Here is a 20,964-nt window from a genome sequence, read left to right on the forward strand (position 1 = left end):
TTACCCTACAGATGAAGTCAGAGCTGGGCAGACCATTGTCTACTGTCAGCCCTAGCTAGGCTATCTTTTTTATATTTTTTTTATTTATTATTTTTATTTCATGTGTATGAGTGTATTGCCTGCATGTACGTGAGTGCACCCATGTTGTGCAATGCTGTGGAGGTCAGAAGAGGGCTTTGGATTCCCCTGGAACTGGAGTTAAGGACAGTTTGTAGCGACCATGTGGGTGCTGGGAATTGAACCCGGGTCCTTTGCAAGAGCAGTCAGTGCTCTTAACCGCTGAGCCATCTCTCCAGCCCCTAGCTGGGCTATCTTGACTTGGAGAAAATGATCCTAGTGTACTTTGAGACCTGTAGTTTACGATACAAATACAAATGGTTTACTCCAACAAACAATTATTTCTCCCCCGCAAAAAAACTTTCTGTAGGGTGCAGCCTGGGCCTCTCCCTACATCTCACCAAGGATCAGAAAGCAGGAAAAGGCCTCATGAGAGGCCAGCAGTGAAGAAATGGAGACCTGGGGCCAGATAGTGTTGGCCTGTCCAAGGTAGACAGCCAAGGTTAGAGGCAGGAACCCTGGCTCCTGCTCTTCTTGCCAATCTGGTAGGACGCTGGTGTGGTCAGACACAGACCACAGTGGCCTTTGCAAAGGGCAGGTGTGGACTTAGGAGGGGCCTGGGAAGTCAAAAATGAAATATGGGAGGAGCACAGTTAGTCTAGCTAGGCCTTGGGGACCAACAGATGCAGGACAGAGGCACTGGGCCCAGAGAGGAGGCCCCAGGGTCTGTTCCATGGGAGTTTTACTCTGACACCTTTCCTGGGAGATGAGGAGAAGCCAGGAGTTTGGCTTGTACCACAGTGTCTTCTCAGCTCTGTCCAGTGGGTAAGGTGATGCAGGAAGATCACAGAGGGTCAGGCTGTGTGTCCTCTACTGCCTTTCGTGCAGCCAGGGCCCTCAGCAGCCAGGCGGTTAGCAGGAGTTCAGTTCCTTGGACCATGACAATGACGATGGCACAGTTGCCCATGGCCCACATGTTCTCTCGCAGCCACTGCTGCAGCGCTGGCTGGCAGCCCTGCAGGTACACTACTCGTCCAGCTGTGTCCTCATCTAGACGCAACACCCCAAAGCCGCACTGAGTGTTCACCAACGCTCCCTGTTCCTGGGGGTCAATGCAGCAAGAAGCAGGAAGACTGCAGGCCTGCACCCCAGGAGAGCTGCAGTTAAAATACCTGCAGGGCACATGAGGTTTGGTCCTGGAGGGGAGGCCTACCTTCACACACACACACACACACACATACACACACACACACACACACACACACATTCATGCACAAGCATTCACACAAACATATTTATGCACTTGAAGACACATTTGAGGCATGCAGACACATATGCACATACTTGCATGCATATGAAGGGGCATCACAGATGCATACACAGACACAGACACAGACACACATACACACACACACACACAAAAAAAAAAAAACATTTTCCCATATCACAGCCCTCTGTGCTTGCAACAGGTGCAGTGTCTGTCTAGGTGGGCAGGAAAATGTTTAGTGAGGTGATTGAAAGAAAGGAGGCAGACCTTGCTCCATCCACACTGAGTTCATCTGAGCAAGCAGTGTCAGAGAGGGAGATTGTGTACTGGGCTCCCACAGAGGCTTCTGGAATGGTCTATAGGTCTCAGTGGAAAGAGGTAATCCTGGGAAACAGCAAGGAGCACAGAGGTAGGAGGGGGCCCCCTGGTTGCTAAGGAGCCTCAGCTGCAGGCAGTCCCCAGGTTTCCAGGGGGCCTCCCCAGGTATCCAGGGGCCTGCATACAGGCCTGGGCCCTGCCACCCACCAGGAAAGTGAACTCTCTGTGGTAGGGAGGGCTACACAGTAACCCCGGGGATGCTTTGCCAAGTGCCAGGAACATGGTGGGCCCAATATGTTGTAGCCATGTTGAGAACAAATGGCCAGTTTTTAGAGTCTCCTCTGTCTCATCCCTGAAGGTCAGTTGGCCTCAGAGTCTCCAGGGAGGGAACATAGTGTCCATCCTATCCTGGGTGTCACAGTGAAGACAGTGTCTGCTCAGGGTGTCTGTGTATTGAGGAAGTAGAAAAGACAGACGTTCAGGGGAACATAAAACATACTGTGTCATATCCCTAAACAGGAAGGTTCATCATACACACTCACGTGTGCACATGCTCTCACATGCACATGGACTGTGGAGTCATAGTCCAGAATGATGACCTGATCTGAACTAACCTGAGGTATTTTTCTTGACACTGAGATGTTCTATCTGATAAAAAAAATTACTTTCTTGGTGTCTGCTGGCTTGGCCTCTGCATTAAGATCCTTATCTGGAGTAGCTGAGTCTAGAGTTGGCCCAAAGGGCTCATTCAGACTCAAGGCCCATGACCCAGGCAGAGGCAAGTTCCCCTGTACCTCACAGGTAAGTGCACACATTTGTGTCTGTTTGTGTGTATGTGTTATATGTGTGTGCCTCAGTGTGAGACTTCATTTTGTGTTTACATATAAGACACCTGAGAGTGTATTTGCATGTACACAAGTGCATGTGTATACAGGCATGTGGAACCAGGCCTATGGTTGTGTGTGACCACAAGAGCATGTACACATGTACTCATTTACACACAAGGAGGTAAGTGAGGCATCCAGGCTGCCCCTTCTCTTGCCCCTGTTGGGTGTGGGGGACACTCACAGGTTCTGTTCCCAGTCCTGGTAGGATACTGCCCCACAGCACTGCAGCCCCAGCTGGACTTGGTCGAGGAGGAAGCGCAGGTCTGGCTCGTCCTGATAGTGGATGATGGCCACACGCAGGGCATACTCCAGGCTATCCTGCAGTGGGCCCCAGAGGGCTACCACCAGGGCTCCGGCCAGGGCCTCCAGTGCCAAGCAGATAAGGACAGCCCCACAGTAGCAGCACAGTAGGCAGCTGTTCTCACAGAGAGCACCCAGACAGCCAGACAGGCTCACCACACTGACTGCCAGACCCCCTAGCATCAGCACCAACATAAGGTCTGTGGGCAGGGGTTCCCCCCAGCCACTCCCCAGAGACCCCTTAACAGCCAGGCCCCAGAGTCCTGCAAACAGGGCCAGCAGGGCCAGCAGGGAGAAGAGGAAGTTGGAGAGGAAAGTGAGGTACTTGACACAGCTGCTCCCTGTGGAAAGGGGCAGGGAGGAGACCTGGCCTCCCTTCCAGGCCTGGTGCTTGGTCCCAGGACAGCATCTGGAGCTCCAGGCCCCTACCTGGTCCTCCTGAGGTACTGGACCTGGGCGGCTTGAAGTAGATAGACTGTTCCTGGAGAGGGGCTGCTCTTGGCCAGCAGTGTCCTGTAGAAGGAGGAGGAACTGGGAGACCACACTGGTGAGACCTCACTCACTCAGACCCTGTGACAGCCATCAGAGGGTGAGGCCATAGCAGAAGGGAACTAAGGGCATGGGGTAGGCTTGGAGGAAAGTCGTGGGAGGAAGTGAGGACTCGAAGACCTGGATAGCTAGGGCCATGGGGACCTGCGGGCTTGTCTTCTTGGCCAGGGAGCAGAGGAGGCCCTTAGTCTGCTGCCTCCCTCAGAACAGTGTAATGGCAGCACCCTGGAAAGTCTGTGGTAAAGACTGGGCAGGCGGTACTGAACTTGCTCAACGGGTGCACCCACTCTTTCCCCCGTACCCTTGTGATGGCAGGACCAGCTCTGATCTTTCCAGGCTTCATAGTTCTAGGTCAGACAGGGCAGGGTGGTGGCAGGTGGGTCTGCTTCCCCGGGTTTGGAATGGTCTCATGGTCTCATGTCTGAGTCAGCCTGTGATGCCCCAGCAGTAACTTGGTGCAGTCACAGGAGGGATTTCCCCACCCAAGCAAAAGGTGCAGACAACCTGCACAGAAAAGCTGAGCTCTGTGACCACCCTTCTACTGTGTCCTCTGAAGTCAGCCCCGATTTCTCTGCATTCCTCTTAGACCCACCAGCTAGCCTAGGCCAAGACAGGCATCATGCCATGCCTTGTGAGGATGAGATGGAACGGTAGTCTGTGTCCTGTCTTTCTGGCTCCCCTAACAGGGAAAGGTAATGCCAGGAGAATGGGCAGCGGTCTAGAGGAGGCAGGGAAACCTCACCTTCTAGCAGATGACTCAGCTGAGCTGGTAGAAAGGTGGGGCCCTCTACAGGTAGATGGGGCAGCCTCACCTGATTCTGTTAGTGACAAGTTTGACTTGGGAGACTTAAGCTCCAGCCAGGGGTCCTGCTTCACCCCAGTCCTACTAGGAGGAAGCAGCCCTTGCCATTCATGCTTGTATGGCTGCATGGATGGTTCTTTTCCTCTGAATTCAGAGTGGAGGACATGAAGGTTATTTGTTAGCTGGAGTCAGTTGGAGCAAAATGACAGGCTGCCAGAGCCCAGTTGGCATCATTAAGATAATTTGAAGCCATGGAGTCCACAGCCAGCCACAAGGGACATTGACCCTCACTGAACTCTAAGTCAGTCTTCCCTTCAGACCCACAAGAGACCCCCTAGAGACTAGCACCTGGGTACAGCCATGGGGAGGGGAGCCATCTGATCAGTGAAGCCCCTACTCTATTCTCCCAATGTGGCATCTGCTTAATCACAAACCGTAGCACACAACTAGAAGTGGGACCGGGGTCAGGTAGGTGACACCTGGACTTGGGGGGAGGGCAACCTCAGGGCAAGGAAACATGCCCAATTTGGAAAGGCTGGCTGGGCTGGCTTACCTGAGACAACAAGGGACTGCTTTCCCCCTCCTCCATCTTCCTTGTGTTGGAAAGCCACAGGGACAGGTGGCTGGTGCCTCTCTGGACAGGGTACTAGTCTGGTATGATGGTGTTCTTCAGCTGTTCTGTGAGCTGTGTAGCCCGGGGCTGGGGAGCTTCGAGCCCCACCCACATCACCGGATCACAGTGGGATCATGTGAGGAGTCACATTTTAGGGCTTAAGGCGGGCCCCTGCTTCTGCAGAGGCACTGATCTTGCTTCTTAGCCCCCAGTTTTTGGCCTTGACTCTGGGAGTGCCCCTAAGCTCTGAGCAGACATGACTTGGCTTGGATAGTTCTGGTGTTGGCTTCATGGTCATCACTTTGGGCCCCATTGTAGTCCTTAGCTTTTTAAGTTCAGTGTCTGTTCCATCAGCACCCCGGGGATCAGATCTGTGTGAACTAGTTCACAGTAGCAGTCCAGGAGCCCCACAGGTGGCATAGATGCCAGTTTGTCCTCCTAGTTCATCCAACATAAGAGCAAAAGTGTTCTTGCCCCAAATCACATTCTTCCTGATTTGAAGGTACCTGGGCTTGAGGCGCCCTCTCCCTTTGAGCTTCTCAGAGCAGGACTTTGTTGTGGTCACCACTGGGTCTTTGTGCTTAAAGGACTTGGGCTATCTACCACTGCCATGGAGACACGGCATCTTCAAGACTGTCAACACTGGGCTCTGACCAGCTACCAACTCTCTGTGTGACCTTGGGCATGTTCCTCTACAGGCTTCCTTGCCTCTGACTGGGATGTGTGTGAGCTGTGGAGGTGACTGCCAGTGTCACTGTGGCCACAGGACCTCCAGAGCCTGTGAAAAGTGATACCAAGAAGACATTTTTTTTACGTATATTTTTCCAGGGTCTCATTATGTAGCCCTGGCTGGCCTGAAACTCACTATGTAGATCAGGCTGGCCTAGAACTCATAGAGATCCACCTGCTTCTGCCTCCCGAGTGCTGGGATTAAAGGTGTGCACCACCACACCCAGCTAAGGCTTCTTTCTTTATGCTAGGGATGGGTCTTAGGGCTTTATGAATGTTAGCCAAGTGCTCCACCACTAAGCACACCCCCAGACTGAATTGTAGACTTGAAAATGGTTAATTAAGCCAGGAATCAGGGGTAGGTGGAGAGTGACTTGTCACTTGGTCACACAAAAGCCTCAGTGAGTAGGTGCGGTAGCATATATCTTCAGTCCCAGCAATTGAGAGGCAGAGGCATGTGGATCACTGTGAGTTGGAGGCCAGCCTGGTCTACATAGTGAGTGAGTTCTGGGCTAGCCAGGACTACATAGTGAGACCCTGTCTCAAAAAAAGCAAGCCAGGGCTGGAAGGGATAGTTCAGCGCTTAAGAGCACTGGCTGCTCTTGCAAGGATCCAGTTTGGTTCTCAGCACCCACATCCAGTTCCAGGGGATCAGACACCCTCTTCTGACCTCTGTGGGCATTGCACCACATGGGTATGGGTGCACGTATATACATTCAGGCATTACATACATACACATACAATAAAAATAATATTAAAAAATTTTTTTTGGTCTTTTTGAGACAGGGTCTTCCTGTAGCCCTAGCTGACCTGGATTCGCTATGGAGACTAGGCTGGCCTTGAACTCACAGAGATCCGCCTGCCTCTGCCTCCCGAGTGCTGGGATTAAAGGTGTGCACCACGTCTGTGAGCAAGGGCAAGGATACAATTTTGATTCCCAGAACCCACTTAAAAACGATAGGTAGGTGTGATTGCACATGTTTGTACTCCCAGCTCTGAGGAGGCAGAGGCATGAACTCTGGAGCTCACTGACCAGCGAGTCTAGTTGAATTCCTGAGCTCTAAGCTAATGAGAGAACCTGTCTCAAAGGAGGTGGACGATGTTTCTGAGGATGCTATTCCACGTGCACATGGGCACATACACACACACACACACACATACACACACACACACATTTTTTAAAGCCTCAGTGGATCCATGAGGAACTCTGGAGCTGGGATTATTCTGTTGCCCCAAATATGACAAGGGACTACACTGTTAGATCCATTGTTGGTCCTTGGCCTGGGCTGCCCGAAGGACTATGATCTTGAATGAGACAGATCTTCAAGTATGAGGCAGCCCCCAAAGGGGAACTTGGCTGAGAGCTGTCAAGTACTAATACCCTTGGCAGCCAGGGAAAGTATGCTTCAGTAAAGCTGGGGTCTAGAGTGCACACTGGAACCCTGCTGCTCATTGGCAGATGGGGAAGAAGGTTTCAGAGACATGTCAATGACTTGGGTGGGAGTAAGCCTGGAACTTTTTATTCCTTTATCCATTTTTCAGGTGTGTGTGTGTGGCATGTGCATGTATGTATGTATGTGTATGTCTTTGCATATGGGGGGCACACATATGTGGCTGCACATGCAGGTGTGTACATGTGCATACAGAGGCCTGAAGTTGATGCTGAGAATCATCCTCAACCACTCTTCCATCTTACTCATTGAGGCAGGGGCTCTTAATCAAACCAGAGCTCACCAACATGGCTAATCTTGCTAGTCAGACTACTCTGGGGGGTCCCATCTCTGACTTTCGAGGTCAGAATTACAGTTGTGCCACCATACACACCTGGCATTTATGTGGGTTTCTGGGGATCTGAACTGTTTCTTGTGCTTTGTACCGCAAGAGCTTCAACTACTGAGTCAATCAAGTCCTCAGCCCAAGGTTGGAACTTTTAAAGAAGAAAGGCCAAGTGGAAGGCAGGTAACAGTTGATCGTGTGGGCCCTGGCAGCCCAGCAAAGTTCTTCCAATCACAAGGGGCGTGTGTGGTACAGTGACAATGCAGCTTGTGAAGCTGTGGTGCAGGCAGAATGTTGGGGCAAGGACCAGGGTGGGTAAGACCTGGTGTAATCCAGCATGCACTCAGTTTTTCCTAAGGTGACAAGCCCAGACCTAGTCAGTTCCTGCTTCTGGCTCCAAAGTCAGGCTTTCAGGATGATGATGATCCTGTCCTGATACTGGGTAACCTTCTTTTTTTTTTTTTTTGGTCTTTTTGAGACAGGGTTTCCCTGTAGCCCCGGCTGGCCTGGAGATCACTATGTAGACCAGGTTGGCCTTGAACTCACAGGGATCTGCCTACCTGCCTCCTGAGTGCTGGATCATGTGTGCCAGCATGCCTGGCTGATTTAAAATATTTTATTTTAATGTGTATGTAAGTGCATCCATATCTTGTAATGCCCATGAGGTTAGAAGAAATAATTAGATCCCCTGGAACTGGAGTTACAGACTGTTGTTAGCCACCATGTGGGTGCTGAGAACTGAACCTGGGTCTTCTGAAGAGCAGTCAGTGCTCTTAACTGCTGAGCCATCTCTCCAGTCCCTATACTGGGTAACCTTTGAATCAAAGCAGGTATCCATCACTGTTATGGGGCCCAGTTGTGCTCCTCCAAATTCAAATACTTAGTTTCTAACCAACAAGCCCTAAGAATGTGACTTAGAGCTAGGGCCTAAAAGTTTTTAAAACTTTTAGGGTAGGCCCTAAGTCAATATTGTAGTGAGCAACTGAAATTAGGATCCACAGAGCAAAGATCCTGTGTCATGACTGGGTGTAGCGGTGCATTCATATAATTCTCAGCACGCTAGAGGTGAGGGAGGAGGTTCAAGGCCAGACTGGGCTACATGAGACTTTGTCTCGAAAAAAAAAAAAAAAAAAAAAAGGTTGTATGAGGACATGGAGAAAATGTCATCTGCAAGTCAAGGGGTGACTGACACCTTTGAAGAAATCAAGTGGGAGAGATGGCTCAATGGTTAAGAGCACTTACCACTGAGCCACCTTTCAGATCCAGCGCCCAGGTATTCCACATCCTCCTCTGGCCTCCCCAAGCACCTGTATTCATGTGCCCATCATCCCACTCCCAGACAGATACTTAAAATACAATAAAATCTTTTTAAAAAGGGGGCTAAATTACACTCTGAAATTGAACCGTGAAGTCGAATGACTTTTATAACCTCTTAGAAAATTCCATACTGTCTCTCCCTCCCCCCACAATCATATACGTTATAAGCTACAAAATTCACAGGTCTCTGTAAAATGAGAAGCTCGAGCTCATTGCTGGGAAATTGTCTAGAAGGTAATAGCATTGCATCAGAGCTTTCTGGGCGGCCTCGGGACCCGTACTATCAGCTACGTGCAGGTTCAACTCTTTAGAGTTCTGTTTTCTCAGAATAGAACTCTCTCATCGGTTATTTTTTGAGTGACACTTCGATGGTCGTCTCTTCTGGGGGACTTTTCTGTATTGCCCGAATATTCAGGAACATGTCGCCTTTTGCCGCTCATCCCAGCCGGGCACGGGAACGCAAAGGGAGTACCTTTTGCGCACGCGCACGGCTGTTGGCCAGCCGGAACCTTGGTTTGGGGCGGTGTGAGCCCCGCCGGAGCGCGTTAGGCGAGGCACCGGACGTCGGCGGCTGGCGGAGCCGGGAGGCGAAGCTGGAGCGGCGGTGGCGGCGGCGGCGGGAGGCTGGGGCCGGGGCTGAGGCCGAGGCCGGGGCTTCGAGGCCCTTGGGGAGGCAGGCGGTGGCGGCCCGGGCCCCGAGCCCGGAGGCGGGAGCGGTCGCCATGGCCGAGAACATCGTGAGTGCGGCGTCCAGGCGGGAGCGGGGCGCGGGGATGAGGCAGCAGATTTGCCGGCGTCCTGGGCGGGCCTACGCGGGACGGTCCTCCACACTCGCTGTCAGCCTAGGGCCGAGCCTGCCCTCGCGGACGCGGGAGGGGCTGGCGGGAGCGCGGCTGAGCCGTCCGAGGGCAGCGGCTTCCCTCCCCGCCGTGGGTCGCTCGGATGAACCTCGGCCTCCCAGGCCCTGGAGCGGGCTACGTCCTTCCCTCCCATCCTTTGGGCTCTCTCCTCCCCCATCTCGACAGTGCCTAGTCATGATCACTCCCGAAGGTCCGTAGGGATGGAGGGCAGCGGCAGAGCAACCCCTTCTCGAGCGAGGAAGCGGCCAAGGCGGGCAGACAGCAGCCTGGCTGGATGGGCTCCTTTTTGGAAGAGAAAACTTGACTACTTGTTTAAAAGGAGTGGAATACAGAACAGAAGGCTGGGTTCACTTAAGCGAGACGTTAGGAACTGATGCACTCGAGGTAACTCCCTTGAAGTGAAAAAAGTCAGTAAGACATCAGAGAAGAAAACCAACAGACAGCCGTTAGTTAACTTGTAGGAGTTTCCCTCCAAAGTGAATGTGGTGGGGGTTGGGAGCATTGGGGAATATTTGGGATTTCTGGGAAAGCAGAACCATATCGGGTGGCAGGTAATAGTCACACTGCCCCCCCCACCCCAATTCCAGAGGACATCTCTTCTCCCTGGATGTCATGGGTTCGAGCAAATCCAGCTCTTGAGTTTGTTTTGAGACAGTCTTGTTACAGTTTCCCAGGTCGGCTTTGAATCTGCCATCCTCCTGCCCCAGCCTCCTCAGTGTTGGAGTATAGGCTAGGTCCACTATGTCTGGCAGATGCTTGAGTTAAGACTTTTCTCTCAGGGCTGTTTCTCTTTCTTCACAGCTGCCTTTAGGGGTCTTCTGTCCCTCTGAGTTTCCACAACCAGATCCGCCAGCCTCTGCCTCCTGAGTGCTGGGATTAAAGGCCTGTGCCACCACACCTGGCTCAGATCTTAAAACACTCTGCTTACTCTAATGATCTATATTACGGTAATGCAACCTTCTTCAAACAAGTTCCAGAAAAGAACATTTTTCAACAGTGGGATTAAAGGCATGCGCCACCATGCCTGGCCTTTGTTTATTATTAAACCAAGACTCCCATGCCCTGTGGTAAAGGATCCAGTTGTGTAACTAGCACTTTAGAACTCTTACAAGTTGGGCATCGTGGCACAGCCTACAGTCCCAGCATTTGGGAGGCTGAGGCAGGAGGATGGAAAGTTTGCAGCTAGTCTGGTCTATGTACTGAGTTCCAGGCCAGCCAGAGCTAGGTAGAAAGACCTTGTTTTGAAAACCAAAACTGACCAAACCAAAGAATTCTTCCTTGTGATTTGAGTTCTTTCTCTAGTGCCAGGTGACGGATTTCTGTTCCTGAGTGAAGAGATGAGGGAAAACATATCTGCAGAGCATTTTATATACAGTGTACTGTTAGTAATTGCTGGAGTCAGAAGTCCAACGGAACATTTTCTGGGGTGTCCTCTGTCTTCCTTCCCAGTCCTCACATGGTTGGGCAGCAACTGCTTTGTTTATAGGGCATGTCAGTTCATGTCCCTTACTAAAGCAGGGCCTGATACAGTGGTCAGCTTGATTACATGCCCTCAGAAGGAGTCTTGAAGGCCACCCTACCTTTTTAGGCCTGCCTTGCCATGAAAATACAATTTGTTATAACCCTGTCTAAAAAACAAACTCTGTTAGAATGACCACGGTATTAAGAACTTTTATTTTTTAAAAAATATTATTTTTATTTTATATGTATGAGAGTATTGCCTGCATTTTTTTTTTTTTTTTGGTCTTTTTGAGACCCCAGCTGTCCTAGAATTTACTGTGTAGACCAGGCTGGCCTTGAACTCACAGAGATCCGCCTGCCTCTGCCTCCTGAGTGCTGGGATTAAAGGCGTGCGCCACCACGCCCAGCAAGGGAAGGGTGACTTTTACCTTTTAGTTTTAGTGACCCTGATGCTAAAAGACTGCATTAGGCTGTGTCGTAACCATCGTATGTCATTTACAACAGATAATCCGTGTCCAGTCCCCAGATGGAGTGAAGCGGATCACAGCAACTAAGAGAGAGACAGCTGCAACGTTTCTGAAAAAGGTGCTGGTGGTGTTTAGTTCTGGGTCTTGTTCTCTGCAGTGCTCATTTGTGCCCTTTTCTCATTTCCTGTTTCCTCCCACAACCAAGTTGTCTCTTCCCTAGCTTTTTCTCTGTGTGATTGATTATGCTGGATAGCTGCTGGGTCAGGCGGTGTGTGCGCTTGAGACAGAGTCTCTCTGTAGCCCAGGCCGACCTGGGATTTGAGGCTTTCCTCTAGCCTTAGCTTTCTGAGTGCTGCTGGAATTACTGGTATGAGCCATTATGCTCAGCACTGAATTGGATGTTCGTCACAGTTGATTGCTACTTAAAATTACAAGACCATGAGCCCAAGGGTTGGTGTCAAAGTTGTTTGTTTTTTTAAATTTATTTATTTTATGTGTATATGTGTATTGTCTGCATGTAAGTAAGTGCACCTGTGTCGTGCAATGCCCGAGGAGGTCAGAAGAGGCTGTTGGATCCCCTGGGACTGGACTTACAGACAGTTGTTAGCTGCCATGTGGGTGCTGGGATTCAAACCCCGGTTTTCTGCAAGAACAACCAGTGTTCTTAACCGCTGAGCCATCTCTCCAGCCCCTGTCAAATTTTTTTTTTTTTTTAGAGTTTTAAATTTTATTTGCATTTTTTGGGTTTTTTTGGTCTTTTTGAGACAGGGTCTCCCTGTTAGCTCCAGCTGCCCTGGAACTCACTACATAGACCAGGCTGGCCTGCCTTTGTCTCCCGAGTGCTGGGATTAAAGGCGTGCACTACCATGTCCGGCTCTTTATTTGCATTTTATGTGTATGAGTGTTTTGCCTGCATGTATGTATGTGTATCATGTGCCTGTCTGGTGCCCATGGAAGCCAGAAGAGGACATGGAATCCCCTGAAACTGGCGTTAAGATAGTTGATGAGTCACCATGTGGTTATTGGGGGCTTAACTGAGGTCCACTGCAAGAGCAAGTGCTCTTAACTGCTGAGCCATCTCTCCAGCCCTGTGACAGGTCCTTTTACATGTGTGCAGTCCCAGATGCCTGTCTTTACATGGCTACACATACTGTTCACCAGATTCTGCATGTCTTCAAATCTAAGACACATGGAGCTTCCAAAGAAATGTCACTTATGCATTTCTAGGAAAGAAAAAGTGTGATCACACTTGCTTTCCCTTGTCATTAGACTTTTCTTTTGGGCTTATACTTAAATGTTCTTTAAAACTTACTTGGAAATCATTTTAATTGTGTATAATTCTCATGCATCTGTAAGAGGGAAACCCTTTAGTAAATTAAAGGGGCAGGATCTGCATGGCATCACATTCAGAGAGTGTGGCCCTGCAGGTCCTGTCCCAAAGGGGCCTCTTCTGCCAGTGTGTCCAGAGGGCACTGATCACCAGTGCCCAGGCTGCAAGTGGGCACAGCTCATTCCCTCTTAACCAGCAGGGCTCAGTAACCAGCTTTTCCCTTTTTGGTTATTAATTGGGTTGTTTGATGGGATGGCAGGTCCATAATGGTGCTACTGGGAGTGACAAGTTTCTATAGGCCTAGGTAGGTTGTTAGTCCTGATGCAGACTGGTGCTGTAATACTGTGCTGTTCATGCCAGGTGTGGTGGCACACGGCTTTAGTCCCAGCACTCGGGAGGCAGAGGCAGGAGGATCCCTATGATTTAGAGGCCAGCCTGGTCTCCATAGCGAGTTCTAGGACAGTTGGGGCTACAGAGAGACCCTGTCTCAAAAAGACAAAAACGGGCTGCAGAGATGGCTCAGTAGTTAAGTGCACTGACTGCTCTTGCAGAGGACCCTTGTTTGATTCCCAGCACCCACATGGCGGCTCAAACCGTCCTTAACTCCAGTTCCAGGGGAATCCGAAGCCCTCTTCTGACCTCTGCGGCATTGCACAACACGGATGCACTCACATACATGCAGGCAACACACTCATACACATTAAATAAAAATAAAAATAAATATTTAAAAAAAAAAAGACAAAAAAAGTATGCTGTTCCCTTGGCACATCCACATTAAAGATGGCGTTATATGGTAATTTATTTTTTTCCCTACTAGATCGTTATGGGTGTGGTTTATGCCAATAAATGCAGATTAATATTTTTTTGTTAATAACATTAACAAAGTATCTTAACCATTTAAAATATTTTTACGTGTACGCGTGTATTGCCTGTGTATTCGTGCAATGCCCACGGAAGTCAACCGCCAAGTGGATCCTGGGAATTGAACCCAGGGTCTGCTGTAAGAGCCAGTGCTCTTAACCACTGAGCCATCTCTGCAACCCCATCTTAACCATTTCTAAGTGTCTAATTTGTTGATGCTGTGTGCTGGCCCTCACTTTCCTCCAGTTAGGTTCCCTGTTTGATTCTGTGTCAAGTTTCGTGTGTTCTTGCACTGCTGTGAAGTAGGTCTCCAGCTGTGTCATTGAGCCAGTCTGAAGTCCCTCCCATTAAACAGCAGCTCTTCTCCTCACTGCAGGCCTGACACCCACATTTCTATTTTCTCTTTCTTTGAATTAACTACTTTTGATATCTCATGTGAGAATATGCTCTTTTTAAAGTAGAAAATGAGTTATTTATACATATATGACTGCTGAATGAGTTTTGTGTTTTCCTGTCCCTTCACAGTCTTACTTGGAAAGCTGGTTAATTTATTTTTACTTTATGTGTATGAGTGTTTTGCCTGCATATATGTAGGTGTACCATTTGTGTGCAGTGCCCACAAAGGCCAGAAGAGGGTCCTGGAACTGGAGTTAATGGTTGTTAGCCATCTTGTGGGTGCTGAGAATTGAACCTGGGTCCTCTGTAAGAACAGCAAGTGCTCTTAACTGCTGAGCCATGTCTCCAACCTCAGAAGCCTGTCTTGAGTCCTGTGATTTTGTTAGTCAGGATGGCCTGTGTTCAGTAGCCTTGATTTATGACTCTCTGCTGTCTATTTTATTTTATTATGTGTGTGAGTATATTGCCTGCATATATTAAGTGTACTTGTGTTGTGCAATGCCTGTGGAGGTTAGAAGAGGGTCATATCCCCTGGAACTGGAGTTAATGTTGGTCGTTAGCTGCCATGTGGGTGCTGGGAACCTAACCTGCGTCCTGTGGAAGAGCAGCCACTGCTCTTAACCGCTGAGACATTTCTTAAGTCCCTTCTTTACTCGCTAAAGAAATTGATGTCAGCAGGTGTCGTGAGAGGGTTTATGTTGAAAATAACTCACAGACAAGCACTTGGGAGGTAGAGGCAGAAGGATCTAGAGTCAAGGATAGTGTCAGCTACACATTGAGTTTGAAGCCAGCCTGGATTATTGAAACCTTTTCTACCCCTACCCCCCGCCCCCTGCCAGAAAAAATAGCTCATGGACTCTGTGATTGCAGTGTTCCTTTGAGACCATTTGTTTTGGGGTCTCACTGTTATTCTCAGCATCTAGAACCCAGTAGGTAGGAGACTTCATATTTGTTAGCTAATTGGCATTTAGCCAAGTGCTTGGCAAAGTAACTCAGTCCCTCTGTCCCATCCTGTTGTGTTTTGTGGATAGGATCTCATGCCTGCAGTCCAGAACTTGCCCTGTAAAGCTGAGCTTGAATTCCTGTCTTCATCTCCCAGCACTGAGATCTCATGAACGTGCCACTGTGTCCAGCTGACATTTCTTTTTTTTTCTTTTCTTTTAAATACTTAAAAATATTTTATTAAGGCCGGGCCTGGTGGCGTATGCCTTTAATCCCAGCACTTGGGAGGCAGAGGCAGGTGGATCTTTCTGACTTCGAGGGCAAGCTGGTCTACATAATGAGTTCCAGGACAGCTGGGGATACAGAGAGACCCTGTCTCAAAAAGACCAAAAAAAAAAAAAAGAAAGAAAAGAGTTGCTGACAAAGCCAGAGTGAACACAGTGAGCAGTGTTTCTTCCTGGTCTCTGCTTCAGTTCCTGCTTTCAGGTTCCTGCTCTGACTCCCCTGGAAGATGGACTGTTGTTACCTGAAAGTGTCTGATGCAAAAACCCTTTTCTCCCCAGGTGGTTTTGGTCAGTTTTATCACAACAGAGAAGGCAAACTAGGAACTGCTCATCAGCCATATCCCTTGTTCTTTCCCTCTTGAAAACACTGTACTGCTCATATACAAGCATTAATTCAATAAGAAAAGTAGCCCAGGGCTGGGCACAGTGGCATACTCCTTTAGTCCCAGGACTCAGGAGGCACAGGCAGACAGTGCTGGGACTAAAGGTGTGCATCACCACGCCCAGCCTTTTTTTTTAACTTTTTAAAAAAAAAGTATGTCAGGCATGGTAACACACACCTTTGATCCTAGCACTTGGGAGGCAGAGGCAGGCGGATCTCTGTGAGTTCAAGGCCAGCCTGGTCTAGTGAGTTCCAGGACAGCTGGGGGCTACAGAGAGACCCTGGCTCAAAAAAACAAACAAAAAGAATTATTTATTATTTTATGTGTATGCATGTATCGCCTGCATATAGGTAAGTGCACCTATGTCATGCAATGCCCGTGGTGGTCAGAAGAGGCTGTCAGATCTCCTGGGACTGGAGTTACGGACAGTTGTTAGCTGCTATGTGGGTGCTGAGATTCGAACCCGGTCTTCTACAAGAACAACCAGCGTTCTTAACTGCTGAGCCATCTCTCTAGCCATCAGCAACTCTTACACAGCCCAAGCCTATCTGCCTAGGGCATCAATAATTAAGAAAATGCCCCTCACACATGCCCACAGGTCATTGTGATAGAAGCTAGTCCTCAATTAAGGGTCTCTCCTCCCAGGTGTCTTTCGTTTATGTCAAGTTGACAAAGACTAACCAGCACACTGGTGTTCTTCCAGTGGTCTTGACAGCCTGTGCCATGTGATACTTAAATGTTTCATTAAATTTCTATTGTTTGGGGCTTGTAGGTTGCAAAGGAGTTTGGCTTTCAAAACAACGGCTTCTCAGTTTACATCAATAGAAACAAGACTGGAGAGATAACAGCATCGTCCAGCAAATCCCTCCATTTGCTAAAAATCAAGTAAGTGTCCGGCCAGCAGAACAGGCAGAGGTGAGGAATAGACTCCACCTGAGGCTGCCTGAATTTATTTTCTTTCCTTTTGGTACTGCCTCTAATTATGGTCTTGTTAACTGCCCATAGTATAGGTGATTGTGTGTGGCAGGTATACAAAGTTGTATGAGGCCAGCAGTTACTGTTGAGCAGGTTTGACTGAAGGTAGAAATCTGGAATGTGGCGGGAGAGGACTGTGGTCTTGGGTCAATGTCTGAAGTAGGGTGAATTTCTTGTCTGGAGGGGAGGACCTGGAATACCTTTGTGAAGAGGTCATGCCATGTCAGTCCTGCTTGCTAAGGAGCCAGGTGTGGTGTAGTGGCCTGTTTTTACTTCAGGTGTGTCTGTTGTGTCTGGGGCTTTGGCTTACAAGCCCCCTACTCACTGCCTGTGTTTATGGTGTTACTGGGACTCAGCCATGTAGCTTAGTCTGTGACTGTTTTCATGCTGTAAGTGCAGAGGTGAGTGTTGACTCTAGACCTCATGTCCTGCAGAACTGACCATGTTTGTTGTTGAGCTTTTTATTTTTATTTATTTATTGGTCTTTTTGAGACAGGGTCTCCCTATAGTCCCAGCTGTCCTGGAACTCGCTATGTAGACCAGGTTGGTCTTGAACTCACAGAGATCTGCCTGCCTCTGCCTCCAGAGTGCTGGGATTAAAGGCGTGCACCACCACGCCCGGCTGTTGGCTGTTGTTGAGCTTTTTATAGACAAGCTTGCTCACCCACATTTAAACTGCCTGGCACCTGCATCAGCAAGCGGAGTCTTGATGTGCCCTCAGTCTGCAGGGAGGAGCATGGGGTAGTCACTGGTTGGCTGAAGGATTTAGCCCTGTATGCAGGCATTTCTCTATGTGCAGATGGTAGGCTATTCTAGAAATTTTGTCACTTTTAGGATCACAAATTTAGGCTATCTGGAGATGTAGTTATAGCACTTACTGATTCTGCCTGCTGGTTGCCTGTCCTTGTAATTTATTTGTGCATTGTTATTTGTGAACATTTCAGAGGGACTGAGGTCATATTTCCTTTGAGCTTTGGAAGGCTTTGGGTTTTTTTTTTTTTCTTTAGTTATTTTTTTATTTATTTATTTTGAGACAGGGTCTCCCTGGGGCCCCAGGCTGGCCTGGAATGTGTGTGTAGACCACCAGGCTGGCCTTGAGATCTGCCTACTTCTGCCTCCTGGAGTGCTTGGATTAAAGGCATGCACTATTCTGCTTTAATTTATTTTTGGGATGGGATTTTGCTAGATTAGCTCAGGCTCAGCCTTTGGGTATTTTGTTTTGGAGATAGGGTCTCTCTGTGTATCCCTGGCTGGTCTGAACTTGCTATGTAGTCCAGGCTAGCCTTGAACTCACAGAGTGTCTCTGCCTCCTAAATGTTGAGATTAAAGGTGTGTACCACCACACTTGGCCAAAAAAGTTACGTTTGAGAGAGAGAGAAAGAGCTTGCACGCACGTGTGTGTGTGTGTGTGTGTGTGTGTGTATGTGTACGTATATGCATACAAAGATCAGAGGGCAACTTTTGGAAGTTAGTTCTCTCCTTTGGGTCCTGGGGATCAAATTTAGGTAATAGGTTTGGCAGCAGGTACCTTTTCCTGCTGAGTCATTGCAACAGCCCCTAGAATCAGTCATTTCTCATGTATATTACAGAAGTTTGAATTTATGCTGTCATTCCTGCCAGTGGGCCTTGGGTTTCTTCATCTAACTGAAAAAAAAATGTTTCAACAGGTAAAAATGCTTTCTGTGCAAGTCTGCCCACCTGAGATTACTGACTTCACATGCCTGCCGTGGCATGTACATAGCTGTACTCACATATACACACAAGTGAATAATAAGTTTTTAAAATATTTTATTTATTATTTTTATTTTATGTGTACGTGTGTATTACCTGCATGTATGTGAGTGCATCCGTGTTGTGCAGCACCTAGGAGGTCAGAAGAGGGCTTCAGATTCCCCTGGAACTGGAGTTAAGGATGGTTTGTAGCCGCCATGTGGGTGCTGGGAATTGAGTCCAGGTTCTCTGCAAGAGCAGTCAGTGCTCTTGACCACTGAACAATCTCTCTAGCTCCTGTATGTGTATGTCTTTTTTAGAAAATTTATATTTATTTTGATTTTATGTGTATGAGTGTTTTACCTACGTGTACGTAAGTATGCCTATGTTGTGTATTGTCCAAGGAGGCCAGAAGAGGGCGTTGGAGCCTCTGGAACTGGAGTTACAGACAGTTGCTAGCTGCCATGTGGGTGTTGAGAACTGAAACCAGGTCCTCATAAAGATCAACAGGTGTTCTTAACCACTGGGCCATCTTTCCAGGCCCTGAAATCTGTATGTCTTCATTTTTTAGCTTTCCCTCCCAACCCTTTCCTTTTTGTTGTATGACAAGGTCTTGCTTTGTAGCCACCTCTGCTCCCCTAGTGTTAACTGTACCCTGCCTCCCCTGCGTGCCCCCCCCCCTTTTCCTTAAGATTTATCTGATGAAGGCCATAGTACTTGGGAAGCAGAGGCAGAAAGATTGACACAAGTTTGAGGCTAGCCTGGTCTATATAGGGAGTTCTAGGCCAGCTAAGGCTATATAGGGAGACCTTGTCTTTAAAAAAAAAAAAAAGCCGAGTGTCACAGAGCATACCTTTAATTTCAGAGCTGTGAGTTAAAAACCAGCTTAATCTTACATAGTTATAGGCCAGGAGGGCTACGTGAGGCCCTCTTTCAAAAAACAAGCAAACAAATCTGATGAACTTGAGTTCTGTTCTTGTTTTTTCCCTCTGCTTTGTGGGTCGCTGATTTGATGTTCATGGTGCTGTTCACCACTGCCCTCTGTGCTCTGGGATCCTTGCATGCTCCATACTGAGTGCAGAAGCCTGGTGGACCTGCATCAACAGGACCACTGTTGTTTGGCTCTTGCTTAGAAGCACAGAGTATCTGCTTTTTGCTTCTTATGTTGTTTTATTTTATTTTTTTATTTTATTTAGAAACAGGGTCTCTCTGTAGCCCCAGCTGTCCTGGAACTCACTATGTAGACCAGGCTGGCCTTGAACTCACAGAGATCCACCTGCTTCTGCCTCCCGAGTACTGGGATTAAAGGTGTGTGCCATCACGCCTGGCCCTTATTTTTTATTTAAGATATTTTATTATTTTTATTTTACATGTATGAGTGTATTGCCTGCACGTATGTGAGTGCACCCGTGTCGTGCAGTGCCGTGGGGGTCAGAAGAGGGCTTCGGATTCTCCTGGGACTGGAGTTAAGGATAGTTCGTAGCCGCCATGTGGGTGCTGGGAATTGATTCTGGGTCCTCTGCAAGAGCAGTCAGTGCTCTTAGCCAGTGAGCCGTCTCTCCAGCCCCATGTTGTTTTATTTTTTGAGATGACACCCTTCAGTTTAGGCTGAAGAGACTGTAGGTGCACACCACTGCACTGTTTTCACTTTTGTCAGTACTGGTGAGGCGAGGCCCTTTTTTATGTACCAGGCAAGTGCTCTACAGCTCTTTACCACCGAGTTGTATTCCCAAGCCCTCGCTTTCTTTTACTTTTTTATTTTGAGGCAGGGTCTTTCTATGTTGCCCATGTTGGCCTTGGACTTGTTCACTGTATCAGCCTCTTGAGGGACTGGGATTACAGGCCTGCACCACTAGGCCTGCCCAAGACATAGTTTGATTTCCTTTCATGTTGGTCTGTTGGCATCTGGTACCAGTAGGTGCTGCCAGCTCCTTCCCCAGGTTTCTGCTGCGTTCTCTGTGTTTGCTTCTGTGTTTGGTGACTCCAGCACTTGAATTCTAGGCCTTTCTCTTTCGGTTCCTGTTGATTCTGTCCACTCTGCCTTGTGTGGTTATTTCACTTGTGGTTTTGGGTTTTACTGGGGAGGGAGGAGAGTGTGATTTTTTTTTTTTTTTTTTTTTGGTGTTTTTCAGACAGGGTCTCCTGTATCCCCAGCTGGCCTGGTACTCGCTATGTAGACCAGGCTGGCCTCGAGCTCACAGAGATCCACCTGCCTCTGACTCCCAAGTGCTGGGACTAAAGGTGTGTGGGGCTCTGGAGTGTGGTTTTTAAGATTATATTTGATCAGATGATTTTAATGGCATTTGGTTATGTGAGCACAAGGGGGTGCTGTGGAGTTAGAACTGCCTCTGAGTTCCTTTCTGATTTTGGATTTCCAGGATCCCTGCAGCAGCCCAAATTACACCCCCAGACATAGGCCCCTGCTTAGAATCTCAGAGGTGGCTTATTTCTGCTGTGTGGTGGGTGGAAGCAGACAGGATTTCCTGCACTTCCCATTTTCAGCTTATGGATGCTCCCAGTTATTACTGCTTCCCTCAGTCATCAGGGTTTGTGTTAGTTTGTCGTTATTGAAGACAGAGTCTCTGGGGCTAGAGAGCTGGCTCAGTGGTTAACTGTTCTTCCAGAGGACCCAGGTTCAATTCCTAGCACCCACATGGAGGCTAATCATAGTTTGTAAGTC

The 20,964-nt window shown here is 48.6% G+C and overlaps 2 protein-coding genes across 4 annotated transcripts in view; one reads left to right on the forward strand and one right to left on the reverse strand.

Annotated features, from left to right (window-relative positions):
* Nucleotides 1–325: 325 nt before the first annotated feature.
* Nucleotides 326–4,814, reverse strand: Tspan10 (tetraspanin 10). Of its 2 annotated transcripts, none has more exons than XM_008828954.3 (3): nt 4,734–4,814; nt 2,711–3,342; nt 326–1,229 (listed from the first exon to the last, which is right to left on the reverse strand). In XM_008828954.3, the coding sequence occupies exons 1-3, from the start codon at nt 4,767–4,769 to the stop codon at nt 902–904; spliced, it is 996 nt and encodes a 331-aa protein (XP_008827176.1). In that variant the 5' UTR covers nt 4,770–4,814; the 3' UTR covers nt 326–901. The 2 variants fall into 2 exon arrangements, with proteins under 2 accessions (XP_008827176.1, XP_029416814.1); XM_029560954.1 differs by having other exon boundaries at nt 2,711–3,360; nt 4,734–4,800.
* Nucleotides 4,815–9,152: 4,338 nt separating this feature from the next.
* The window catches only part of Nploc4 (NPL4 homolog, ubiquitin recognition factor), a 57,741-nt gene continuing 45,929 nt past the window's right edge, over nt 9,153–20,964 (forward strand). Inside the window, exons 1-3 of one of the 2 annotated variants that reach the window (XM_008828590.2) lie at nt 9,153–9,352; nt 11,441–11,521; nt 16,372–16,484. In XM_008828590.2, coding sequence (XP_008826812.1) covers nt 9,338–9,352; nt 11,441–11,521; nt 16,372–16,484 — 209 coding nt within the window. In that variant the 5' untranslated portion in view covers nt 9,153–9,337. The remainder of the gene's footprint in view (nt 9,353–11,440; nt 11,522–16,371; nt 16,485–20,964) is intronic. The other variant, XM_029561218.1, reaches the window with a different exon arrangement.

Source organism: Nannospalax galili, unplaced genomic scaffold (genome assembly GCF_000622305.1).
Source record: "Nannospalax galili isolate Female #2095 unplaced genomic scaffold, S.galili_v1.0 scaffold1250, whole genome shotgun sequence".
NCBI lineage: Eukaryota > Metazoa > Chordata > Mammalia > Rodentia > Spalacidae > Nannospalax > Nannospalax galili.